Raw genomic sequence first — 13,538 nt, forward strand, 5'->3', positions numbered from 1 at the left:
GTATAAGGTATGAGTATGGATCCAACTTATCTTTTTACAAAAGGCCACCCACTTGCCCTAGCTCCATTTACTAAAATCTCTAGGATATTAATTTTAAGCTATTTGGGAGCATAATAGAAAAGGCTCTATAATTTATCAGTTTGTCCAGAATACCATTACAAGGGAAATTAGTTTTCAAGATATGATCTATAACTTTACATTACCAAACTCTAAATAATATAAACAAAATATAAATTTATTTCTAAAGACAAACAAGCAAACAAACAAAACCTATGGGGCTGATGACCACATTGGAGGAAGTTGGGAGATGTGGGCATTACTGAGGGAGCTTGTGGTGAGGTTATTTGCATTGCAGGTCTTCCCCCAGCCTGCCTCTGAGAGCCAGGACTACAGAGGGGCCTACCATGGTGTTCCTGGGACCCCCGGCTGCCACCCTGTTGCTGCCCAGCCTCACACTGCTGGTGTTCCACCTCTCCAGCTCCCAAGATGTCGCCAGTGAACCCAGCAGTGAGCAGCAGCTGTGCACCCTGAGGGAGCACCCCACCGTGGCCTTTGCAGGTGAGAGCCACCTCCTGCTCAGTCCTTTTTTTGCAATGACAGTGTCCTGGCTTAGGCAGGACTCCAGCTAGGTCCTCCAGCTGCTGGAAATTCCAGCATATTCATTTCAGGTAGGCTCCAGACAATCTTCTGGGGACAGATGTGAGAAGGATGGGCAGCCATGGGCTGAGGGGTGTGATTTCAGTCTCCAGACAATTCATGCAGGCTCTTCATCCATGTCTACCTGGGGGCAGAGGGGTCTTCCTCTGGGATTCTTTTGCCAGGGAACAAGGGTGTGGATGCCCTGGGTGGGGTGGCTAAGCATTGGTTAGTCTCAGCTCTAGCTCTTTTGGAAGCATGAGCTCATTTTTGGCTTCCCTCAGGGGAAGAATAAAGATGCCTCACTCAGTAGGAAGTGCCTGGAGACCTCCGGAAAGCTTCCTCTTGCTCTAGGACCGCTACAGAGATGCCTGGTTTGGGGCCCTTGGGAGTCCCCAGGAAAGGGGCCTTGATGACTAATAGCTCCTTGTCCAACAAGGGAGGGAATGAGAGTGTCCTATTAGACAGTTTCCCAAACTGGGATTTGTGAATCACCAGACTTACTCTGAAGCATCCATAAATTCTCAGTAAGAGTTTCTAAAATTAGTATATACATTTAATGATAATCTGAAACCAAAACAAAACACAAGGAGGATTAAAGATGGCACATGAGAGGTGAAACAGAGGCTTCCTCCTAAAACCGCATATAATATGAAAATATAATTAATACAACTAATCCTGAAAGAGCAACAGGCAAGAGGGCTGTGCCAAACTGCATACACCTGGAGAAAAGAATAAACCTCACGGAATAGGGTAACATACCAAAGCTGTGGCCTTGCTGGACCCAAGCCTTTCCCCCACCCCAGCTCACCAGTGGGAAGAAGAGAAACAGAGCAGGGAGGGAGTGGAGGCCTGGGACTGCTGAATACCTAACTTAAGAGATTTGCTCTGGGAGCACAAACCTACATTTGATGGTACTTTCATGGTACTCTCGTGATTAGGGGGTTGGAAAGCTAAGAGAGGCAGAATACCTGGAGAGACTGAGATTCCAGCCACCTGTGGAAAGCAGGGATGCTTATCTGGCTGATCTGGGACAAAAGAAAGGCGGACAGTCTGAGAGACTTCCTAACAGTAAGAGGGCTGCTAAAAGGGCAAGGATTGCATAGAGGTTACTGCTCAGGAGAAAGGATAGGTAGACAAAATTGTCCAGGTGCACTCTGTCCAATAGGTGGGGAACTTTCTCGATTTTCAGGTGCTCCAGCTCCCTGGCTGGCTACACAGCTGGAAGGACACCTCCTCCATTATATGCAGCCCACTGCGCCTTTCTCCAGGCCAGCCCCACCTGGCTCGCAAACCAGCAAACTCTACCTTGGTGTTAGGCCAGCCAGAGGGAAGCCCCATCTACAGCAACTACAAATGCAAAGCATAGAGGCTTATACCTGTGTGCTTGGCCCACTAGTTCTGGCAGTGGAGGCAGGCATAGCAGCCAGGAAGGAGGAAACAGCTCTTTCCTCCCCCCAGGCACCAATACTGCTCCCCTGCAACCCCCGACATTGCCTCAGGGGCTGAGCAGCCTCAGAGAGTAGAGCTTCTGGGCACTAGAGGGCGCCATATACAAATATGAAATGCCAAAGGAACCTGGTACAGAGTAAAATTACGAATACAACACCTGACAAACATTCAAATGAAATCGACCTCATGAATCTTCCTGAAAGGGATTTCAAAATAAAAATCATTAATATGCTCATAGAGATACAGAAAAATGTTCAAGAACTCAGGAATGAATTCCGGTCAGAGATCCAATCATTGAAGAGCACAATGGATGGTATTAAAAGCAGAGTAAATATGGTGGAGGACATGATAAATGAAATAGAAACTAGAGAAGAGGAATATAAAGAAACTGAGGCACAGAGAGAAAAAAGGATCTCTAAGAATGAAAGAATATTGAGAGAACTATGTGACCAATCCAAATAGAACAATATTTGCATTATAGAGGTACCAGAAGAAGAGGAGAGAGAGAAAGGGATAGAAAATGTCTTTGAGGAGGTAGTTGCTGAACACTTCCCCACTCTGGGGAAGGAGATAGTCTCTCAGGCCATCGAGGTGCACAGATCTCCCAAAACAAGGGACCCAAGGAAGACAACACCAAGACATATAGTAATTAAAATGGCAAGGATAAGGACAGACTATTAAAAGCAACCAGAGAGAGAAATAAGATTACATACAAAGGAAAGCCCATCAGGCTATCATCAGACTTCTCAGCAGAAACCTTACAGGCCAGAAGGGAGTGGCATGATGTATTTAATGCAATGAAGCAGAAGGGCCTCAAACCAAGAATACTTTATACGGCAAGATTATAATTTAAATTTGAAGGAGGGATTAAACAATTTCTAAATAAGCAAAAGCTGAGAGAACTTACTTCCCACAAACCATCTCTACAGTGTATTTTGGAGGGACTGCTATTGATGGAAGTGTTCCGAAGGTTTAATAGCTGTCACCAGAGGTAATAAAACGACAGTAAAGAAAGTAGAACAGTTAATTACTAAGCAAATCCAAAACTAAATCAACTCTCCCCAAAGTCAATCAAGAGATAGACAAAGAGTACAGAATATGATACCAAATATATAAAGAATGGAGGAGGAAGAAAAAGGAAGAGAAAAAAAGAACCTTTAGATTGTGTTTGTAATTGCATATTAAGTGAGTTAAGTTAGACTTTTAGATAGTAAGGAAGTTAACCTTGAACCTTTGGTAACCATGAATCTAAAGCCTGCAATGGCAATAAGTGCTTACCTATCGATAATCACCCTAAATGTAAATGGACTGAATGCACCAATCAAAAGACACAGAGTCACTGAATAGATAGAAAAACCAGACCCATCTATATGCTGCCTACAAGAGACTCACTTTAAAATGAAAGACATACACAGACTAAAAGTGAAGGGATGGAAAAACATACTTCATGCAACTAATAGGGAGAAAAAAGCAGGAGTTGCAGTACTTGTATCAGATAAAATAGACTTTAAAACAAAGAAAGTCACAAGAGACAAAGAAGGACATTACATAATGATTAAGGGGTCAATCCAACAACAAGATATAACCATTATAAATATTTATGCACCCAACACAGGAGCACCTACATATGTGAAACAAATACTAACTGAATTAAAAGGGGAAACAGAATGCAGTGCATTCATTCTAGGGGACTTCAACACTCCACTCACTCCAAAGGACAGATCAACCAGACAGAAAATAAGTAAGGAGACAGAGGCACAGAATATAACTTTAGAACAGATGAACCTAACAGACATCTTCAGAACTCTACACCCAAAAGCAGCAGAATACACATTCTTCTCAAAAGCACATGGACCATTTTCAAGAATAGATCATATACTAGGCCACAAAAAGAGCCTCAGTAAATTCAAAAAGATTGAAATTGTACCAACCAGTTTCTCAGACCACAAAGGTATGAAACTAGAAATAAATTACACAAAGAAAATGAAAAATCCCACAAACACATGGAGCATGGAGGCTTCACAACATGCTCCTAAATAACCAATGGATCAATGACCAAATAAAAACAGATCAACCAATATATGGAGACAAATGGCAACAATAATCCAATGCCACAAAACCTGTGGGACGCAGCCAAGGCTGTGCTAAGAGGAAAGTATATTGCAATACAGGCCTACCTCAGGAAAGAAGAAAAATCCCATATGAGCAGTCTAAACTCACAATTAATGAAACTAGAAAAAGAAGAACAAATGAAACCCAAAGTCAGTAGAAGGAGGGATGTAATAAAGATTAGAGCATAAATAAATAAAATCAAGAAGAATAAAACAATAGAAAGAATCAATGAAAGCAAGAGCTGGCTATTTGAGAAAATAAACAAAATAGATAAATCCCTAGCCAGACTTACCAAGAAAAAAAGACAATCTACAAACATAAACAGAATCAGAAACGAGAAAGGAAAAATCACTATGGACACCACAGAAATACAAAGAATTATTAGAGAATGCTATGAAAAATTATATGCCAACAAACTGGATAACCTAGAAGAAATGGATAACTTTCTAGAAAAATACAACCTTCCAAGTCTGATCCAGAAAAAAACAGAAAATCTGAACAGACCAATTACCACCAACGAAGTTGAATTGGTAATCAAAAAACAACCTAAGAACAAAATCCTGGACCAGATGGCTTCACTGCTGAATTTTATCAAACATTTAGTGAAGACCTAATACCCATCCTCCTTAAAGTTTTCCAAAAAGCAGAAGAGGAAGGAATACTTCCAAACTGATGCTATGAGGCCAGCATCACTCTAATACCAAAACCAGGCAAAGACACCACAAAACAAGAAAATTAGAGACCAATATCCCTGATGAACATAGATGCAAAAATACTCAACAAAATATTAGCAAACCGAATTCAAAAATACATCAAAAAGATCCTCCATTATGATCAAGTAGGATTTATTCCAGGGATGCAAGGATGGCACAACATTCGAAAATCCATCAACATCATCCACTACGTCAACAAAAAGGACAAAAACCACATGATCGTCTCCATAGATGCTGAAAGGCATTTGACAAAATTCAACATTCATTCATGATAAAAACTCTGAACAAAATGGGTATAGAGGGCAAGTACCTCAACATAATAAAGGCCATATATGACAAACCCACAGCCAACATCATACTTAACAGTGAGAAGCTGAAAGATTTTCCTTTAAGATCAGGAACAAGACAAGGGTGCCCACTCTCCCCACTTCTATTCAACATAGTACTGGAGGTCCTAGCCACAGCAATCAGACAACACAAAGAAATAAAAGGTATCCAGATTGGCAAGGAAGAAGTTAAACTGTCCCTCTTTACAGATGACATGATATTGTACATAAAAAAACCATAAAGGATCCACTCCAAAACTACTAGATCTAATATCTGAATTCAGCAAAGCTGCAGGATACAAAATTAATACACAGAGATCTGTTGCATTCCTATACACTAATGGTGAACTAGCAGGAAGAGAAATCAGGAAAACAATTCCATTCACAATTGCATCAAAAAGAATAAAATACCTGCCTAAAGCAGTCTACAGATTCAGTGCAATTCCTATCAAAATACCAACAGCATTCTATGATGAACTAGAGCAAATCGTTCTAAAATTCATATGGAACCACAAAAGACCCTGAATATCCAAAGAAATCCTGAGAAGGAAGAGTAAAGCTGGGGAGATTATGCTCCCCAACTTCAAGCTCTACTACAAAGCCACAGTAAACAAGACAATTTGGTACTGGCACAAGAACAGACCCATAGACCAATGGAACAGATTAGAGAGCCCTGACATAAATCCAGCCATATATGGTCAATTAATATACAGTAAAGGAGCCATGGACATACAGTGGAGAAATGATAGCCTCTTCAACAACTGGTGTTGGCAAAACTGGACAGCTCCATGCAAGAGAATGAAACTGGATTATTGTTTAACCCCATACACAAAAGTAAACTTGAAATGGACCAAAGACCTGAAACCACAAAACTCTTAGAAAACAACATGGGCAAAAATCTCCTGAATGTAAGCATGAGCAACTTTTTCCTGAACGCACCTCCTGGAGCAAGGGAAACAAAAGCAAAAATGAACACATGGGACTACATCAAACTAAAAAGTTCCTGTACAGCAAAGGACACCATCAGCAGAACAAAAAAGGTATCCTACAGTATGGGAGAATATATTCATAAATGACAGATCCGACAGGGGTTAATATCCAAAATATATAAAGAACTCACACACCTCAACACCGAAAGAGCAAATAACCTGATTAAAAAATGGGTGGAGGATATGAAGAGACAATTATCCAGAGAAGAAATTCAGATGGCCAAAAGACACATGAAAAGATGCTCCACATCACTAATCATCAGGAAAATGCATATTAAAACCACAGTGCGATATCACCTCACACCAGTAAGGATGGCCAGCATTGAAAAGACTAAGAACAACAAATGCTGGTGAGGATGCAGAGAAAGGGGAACCCTCCTACACTGCTGGTGGGAATGTAAGCTAGTTCACCCATTGTGGAAAGCAATATGGAGGTTCCTCAAAAAACTAAAAATAGAAATACCATTTGACCCGGGAATCCCACTCCTTGGAATTTATCCAAAGAATACAACTTCTCAGACTCAAAAAGACATATGCATCCCTATGTTATTGCAGCACTATTTACAATAGCCAAGATATAGAAGCAACCTAAGTGTCCATCAGTAGATGAATGGTTAAAGAAGAGGTGGTACATATACACAATGGAATACTATTCAGCCATAAGAAAGAAACAAATCCTACCATTTGCAACAACATGGGTGGAGCTGGAGGATAGTACGCTCAGTGAAATAAGCCAGGCAGAGAAAGACAAATGCCAAATAATTTCACTCATTTGTGGACTATAAGAACGAAGCAAAACTGAAGGAACGAAATATCAGTAGACTCACAGACTCCAAGGGACTAGTGGTTACCAAAGGGGGTGTGTATGGGAAGGCAGTTCTGGAGAGAGGGAGATGGGGACTGAGGGGTATTATGTTTAGTACACAGGGTGTGGGACGTCACGGGAAAACAGTGTAGCATAGAGAAGGCAAACAGTGAATCTGTGGCATCTTACTACACTGATGGACAGTGACTGCACTGGGGTATGGGGGGGGTACTTGATAATATGGGTGAATGTAGTAACCACATTGATTTTTCATGTGAAACCTTCATAAGAGTGTATATCAATAATACCTTAATAAAAAGTTTTAAAAAATCACCAATACCAGAGCATCCCACATGTTCTCCCATGACCTGTTAGCCAGTTTGGGGCTCCCTGGTGGTGAGGTGACATCCACACTTCAGGATCCACCACCTGCATGGCAGCTCACACCGGGATCTGCAAGGAAGCCTCAGGGTTCCCCAGGTTCTTAAGTCTGAGAACCATCTGTCCTGTTTCCTCTTCACGATAACCTGGTGGGGAGACAGGACAAGGAGTGCCGCCTTTTATAAATGGGAGGGCTGAGGTGTAGCAACTTGGAGAGATTGGACATTGCCTCCCGACTCCCATCCAGGGCTCTCCACTCCCCGCGGCTAAGCGATCGGCTGCTCCACCGTCAGGTGCCCTGGGCAGGAGGATGCACAGCCTGTTCACCGGGATTGCTGTACAGCCACGGAGAGGGGCGGGTGGCAAAACAAATCCATGAGCGCAAGGCTGGCAGGGGATTTGGGGTGGGGGGTGGGGGCCCGTGGATAGGGGTTGGGGGCAGCAAGTTGGGAAGTCTGGGTGCATTGTAGAAGTGCGGGATTCCCAGATGTGGTCCGGCCCCCGTCTCTGGGATGAGAGGTTCCTCTCTGTGCTGTCTTGCTCGAGCTGGGATCCAAGGCTTTGAAGGCTTAAGTGGATTAAAGTAAATTAGCAATGTCCCTAAACCTACAAAACACACACACCCTCAGGCTTCTGACGGCCCCCAGAGTGCTGGTGGCTGTCTGGGAAGGGAGGGTCCCAGTTGGGACGGGAAGAGCGGGAGTCCAAGGGCCGGCCTCCTCGTGCTGGCGGCCCCTGGGGCGGCTCCTAATGAACCACTTCTCAGGGGATTGGGGGGGGTGGGGTGGGGGTCACTACTGGCCTGGCTGAGTCCGGGGGCAGGGACAATGGAGGGAGAGGGAATCCGTGTCCTCCAGCCAGGCTGGCCTGTGCTGGAGCAAACTGGGTGGGGCTGGGGGTGGCAGGGAGAGAAATGATGTGTTGCTTGAGTGCCTGGCGTCCTTGACACCAGTGTTGATCACCTGAAGGTATAAATTAATTGAACGAAGCTGACTTCCCACCGGTCCTCTTTCCTAATGAAAGAATGAGGCTCAGACTGACACAGGTTGTTGACAGAGTAACTAAGGGACCCCCTCTGCCCGGGCTAGCGGAGGTGGTCTGTGGGCCCGACAGCCCTAGGGAGTGGAAGCGTCTGTGCTCCTCCCCAGCAGCCCTCCTGCCTCCCTGCCCCCACCGCAGCCCGCCCCTCCCCCATCCTGACAGCTTCGTGTTTTCCTATCTATTCACCAAATTTGTATTGGGCCCCACTTGACACTGACGCAATGCCATGGGGCCTCAGAGGTGAACAAGAGTTTCCTCTGGCTATTCAAGTATCTCTTGTGGCTCCATAAATGTCATCCCCTTTGGTGCCCCAGCGCAGTGGGTCCCGGCCCAGGCCCAGCCCGCGTCTCCCCACGGTCGTCAGCACGTTAAGCACAGGTCACGTCAGCTGGTTGACTGTTCTGGGTGCTATGTTCCAGAGGAGTTGCCATAATCCAGCCAGCACCAACCCCTGGCGTCCAGGTCCCTGAGATATCTCATTGATCTGACTGGTCAGTAGGCTTCTGGCCTTGTAGCAGTTGAGTTTCCATCCCCCCGATGCCTGACTGATCTGTGAATAACCCCTAAATATCCTGGAGGAACTGCCAGATGCAGAATCTGACAGACAGTTTTTCTGTTTTGTAAGGTTAAATTTTCTCCTGTGGGTTTCTTTGAAGGGAGGCCCTCCTGTGTTTTCCATCGGCCTGCACATTATTCCTTTGGCTACAGCGTGGCCTTTCTAGGCGGCGGGGGGAAGCCAGGGAGTTAACACTGGCAGTGGTTAATCCACAAAGTGGGTAATTGAATCGACTATAATTAAAATCACAGGCGCATCATGGAGAATGTCATTTTTCTGTTAAAGTCACCGTCCAAAGCCTTCGCAGCACACGGAGCTCAGAACGTGCTTGGTGTTTTAAAGACAGCCTTCCCTCTGGTCCTCTTTGCCTGTTTAATAAGAGGAGGCTGGCTTCCTTCCCAAGACGTATCCCCCAGGATCTCTGGGCTGCAGCTCTCCTGCCTTCCGCCCTCCCCCTCTTCCTTGTCAGTCCCTCTGGGGCTAGGGGAAAGGGACAGAAATGGGAAGGGGCCACCACCTTCCACTGCCCCCAGCTCCGCCTCCCATTGTCATCCCAGCTCCTGCCCTGTTTCCTTCTCTTCTCCCCTCCTCCCCAGGGAAGGGCCTGAATGAGGACTGAGCTGAGAAGTCCCTGAGTGGAGTTTCTCTCACATCTGGACTACTCACATCTGGAATACCCCTGTCAGAAAAGATGAAGGGAATTAAAGTGTGACCCATTTTCTGATGTTGGAGAGCACCCAGTTGGGTGGGGACAGGCAAGCCCCTCCGGTCCCCCCACACAGGGAAATAAGATGAGCATTTTCAGAGTGACAAAAACATACAATGTAAATGGAACAGAAAGGGCAGAGAGAATGTGGAACAAAGATCAGAGTGGTGAGGTTATAATCCAGGGAGGCTTCCTGAAAGAAGAGGACCCTTGGCTTAGCCTTGAAGGTAGTATAATATCCTACCAGGATTTCTGAGAATGGTCCTGAGGTCAGCTAAAAACCCTGCCTACCTGACTCCAGATCCACTCCTTGTACTGATACTGCCCAAATGCCATTGCAACTTTGTGACACTTATTGCCAACCAGTAGTTACCTGCTGAGGGCGGACGCAGATCCAAGGGGTTTGCTTTGTTTTGCTGCAGAATTTTTTCTTATTTTTTAAAAATCATGCATATCATAGATTTCTGAAAAACATCCAACTCACAAAACCTCCAGTTCTCCAGGGAGCGAATAAGTGTTTGCCTGTCGTGCAGAAATGAAGGGCTGCTCTTACTCTGTAGGGGAGGATAATGAGTAATCATTTCTTTCCCTTGGATTACACACATGCACACGCACGCATGCGCACCCACACACTCACACACCCCTCAGGGCCTTCTGTGAGCTGGTCACTAATGCACTGTGGGGGAAGCACAGGGCCTCATATTCTCCCTCGTGTTTACCCCACTGGCATGGAAGTTCCCTGCTCCACACTCTCCTTACTGGTCACTTCCTCCCATCTGTGATCAGGGGCTGGGGTCAGCTTAAGGGGCTCTGGACCCTGGTGGGAGGAGTGGGTGTCCCGGGGGAAAGAAAGAGGGAAAGCCATCGGGGCACTGCTCCCCAGGCTCACCCTCGCCAGACCACTGCCCTGTCCATCCGGAGGGCTGCAGGCTCTCCTCTCTGCCCACCCAGTTCCCAGGAAAGGGTTTGGCCTTGGCTGGGAAAGTCCTTGCTTGGAGTCAGGAATGGATACTGACCACCCACCCTCCATTTCTCCTGCCTCTATGAAGCCTCATCTGAAACTTGATTCTTCTCGTACAGAAGAGAGTGGAGGTTCATTCATTCATTCGTTCATTCAGACACTTCCAGGGGCTGGGCAGATCCTAGAGATCCAAAAGTAAGGCCTTCCCTGCCCTCCAGGATAAACTGCTGGGCTAGACACCCAGCGAGTGGGGGCCTTGCTGGCAGTGAATTAGGCGTCTATGGGAGTCCCTCACTCTGGCTTGGGTGAGTTCAGGAAGGCTTCTCGGAGGAGGTGGGGTAGGGATGAGGTGAATAGGAACTGAGGAAATGATGAGGTGAATTGAGGGACAACAGAAGCGCAAATGTTTGCAGGTTCATGTAGCTGGAGAAGTGCACAGCATTTGATTCAGTGTGACTGGGGTGGAGAGCTGGAGGGGAGTGTAAAAGATGAATCATCATTCTTTCACTAAAAAATCAATATGCTAGGCTGTCCACCTGGGAGGACAGTGGGGCCAGAACCCAGAGGGCTTCACAAGAGTTGAGACTTTTCTTGCAGGCAACTGAGCTATTAAAGGATTCTAAGCTGAAGAGAGACGTAACCAGATTTACATTTGAGAAAGGTTGCTCTGATTGCCTTGTGGGAAATGGACTTCAAGGGCAGGAGTTGAAGCCAGGTCAGTTAGGGCATTTGGCACAATCCAGGCAAGAGATGGTGGCAGCTTGGATGGGGGTGGGGTGCAGAGGGCAAGATGGGTAGATTTCAGAGACAGTTTGGAGGATTTGCTGTGTGCTTGATATGGCTGGTGTGGTGGGCCTAGGACAGTAAAGGACCGTGACAGGCTTCCCTTTGGGCAGCCCAGGGACAGGTGGAACCCTTCTCTGAGCCAGGGAACGTGGCAGGAACAGTCACACCCCTACTCTGCCCCCCAGCTGTCTGCTCTCAGAGGAGGGCAGGTCATAGCCAGGTCTCCGGGGTGCTCCCTGCCTCTCTGCTCCCTGACTTTGTCCTGACGCAAGCCCATCCATTCTTGGCTCTCATGCTGGTGCAGTGGGGAGACCCTGCTGCAATAGTAACCAAATACTTGCCTCTCCCTCCACCAGATCTGAAGCCTTGGGTCTCTAACTTCACCTACCCTGGAGCCCGAGATTTCTCCCAGCTCGCTCTAGATCCCTCCAGGAACCAGCTCATCGTGGGAGCCAGGTAATGAGGTGCAGGAGGGCTGGGGCCAGGAGTCTGGCATGCTTAGAATCGGGTGGAGGGACTATTATTTGGGATAATGCCCTTCCTCCCCGGCCCCTGTTCCTCTCTGCCAGGCCCTGTCTGAATGTCTGTCTCCCATAGAAGGAAGAATTGGTGGGGGTTACCTCTAGACCTCTGGTTCTCAGCAAGCCACATTCCTCATGGCTGGTCGATACTGAGAGCAGGAACACCTGCTGGCCACCTCCTACCTTCTGTCCCTGCCATGCTGCCAACAACTGTCTAGCTGGTGCCCTCCCCAGGAGCCTGTGCGGAGAAGATGCCCAGGAGCCCCCTGCTGGCCGGCCGGCCGCCTGCACCTGGACGTGGACGCAGGCTGTGTGACTCTCCTATGGAAAGAGCTCACCTCCCACCCCACCTGATCTCGTTTAACCCTGTCCTGGTCCAGTATTTATATGCTTTAGGAAGGACTTGTAGAGACTCTATGAGGTGGAATAGGAAGTAATTCTCATAAAATCCTAGACCATCAGCTCTGAGAGGGAAGGGAACTTAGAGATGGTTTACTCCAGTGGGTCTCAAAGAGCGATCCCTGGACCAGCAGCACCCAGAAACCTGTTAGAAGGGCAAATTCCTGAGCTCCACCCCAGACCTGCTGAGTCAGAGGCTCTGGGGATGGGGTCCATCAGTCTGTTTTAGAAAGCCCTCCAGGTTGAGTCTGACACACTTTCAGGTTTGAGAACTGGTCTAATCCATCTGTGCTCGACTTAAACATGAAGAGGCAGGGGACAGAAAGGGGAAGGGGACTTTTTCAAGATCACCTAGCAAGATGACAGCAGGATGTGGGGGACTAGAACCCAGATCTCCTAACCTTAGGGCTCGAGATTCTCCTGCCACTTCATGTTACCACCTCTGACTGCACTGGTGTTTTTCAAAAGCTCTCCACCCCACAAGTAAAGCTTCAGTGGGTCTAGGTGTGGGGAGGGTGACCACTGCGTTGAGCACCTCCAGGCTATGCTGTGTAGCTGACCAGCCTTGACCTCTCAGCTTTCCTGAGTGTCCCCAACCTGCTCATTTGCCACGTGAAAAGGAAGCAAGTCAAGGACGGAACTCTGGACCAGATGAGCCGCATTCTTGTCCTGGGTGATTCTGACCTGTGAGGCTCAGTTTCTTTTGTGTAAAGTCTGGGTTACAGCCTCTGTGCTGCCAACCTCACAGGGCTGTCGTGAAGCCGGGGTGAAAGCATTTTATTTTTATTATTTTATTTTTAGATTAACTGATTATTTTGCCTCAGTGATATGTGTTATAGTAAAACATTCAAAGGTACAAAAGAATATATAGAGAAAAGCAGGACCATCTCCACCCCCACCCTAATCCCCACATGCAATCCCTGCAAACACACACACACACTACACGGAGCAGGACCCCTCCTTGGAGGCACACCCTGTGGTGAGTTTGTGTGTCCTCCCAGAGGTTACTTATACACATGCAAGTATACAAGAGTATGGTCTTCATTTTTCCAGCAAAGAGAATAATTGTCTTACTTTTTATTTTAAGATAATTGTAGACTTACCTATAGTTGTAACAAATAATACAGAGCAATGCAATCCATATGCCCTTCACC

The 13,538-nt window shown here is 46.5% G+C and overlaps 1 protein-coding gene across 4 annotated transcripts in view; it reads left to right on the plus strand.

Moving 5' to 3' along the window:
- Window positions 1-13,538, plus strand: part of SEMA5B (semaphorin 5B) — a 121,169-nt gene that overhangs the window by 74,297 nt on the left and 33,334 nt on the right. For 3 of the 4 annotated variants that reach the window (XM_073231539.1, XM_073231537.1, XM_073231538.1), the window contains exons 2-3: window positions 356-558; window positions 11,821-11,920. In XM_073231539.1, coding sequence (XP_073087640.1) covers window positions 356-558; window positions 11,821-11,920 — 303 coding nt within the window. Of the gene's footprint in view, window positions 1-355; window positions 559-11,817; window positions 11,921-13,538 lie in introns of those variants that run through there. The other variant, XM_073231540.1, reaches the window with a different exon arrangement.

This window comes from Manis javanica, chromosome 3, assembly GCF_040802235.1.
Source record: "Manis javanica isolate MJ-LG chromosome 3, MJ_LKY, whole genome shotgun sequence".
NCBI classification, from domain to species: Eukaryota; Metazoa; Chordata; class Mammalia; order Pholidota; family Manidae; genus Manis; species Manis javanica.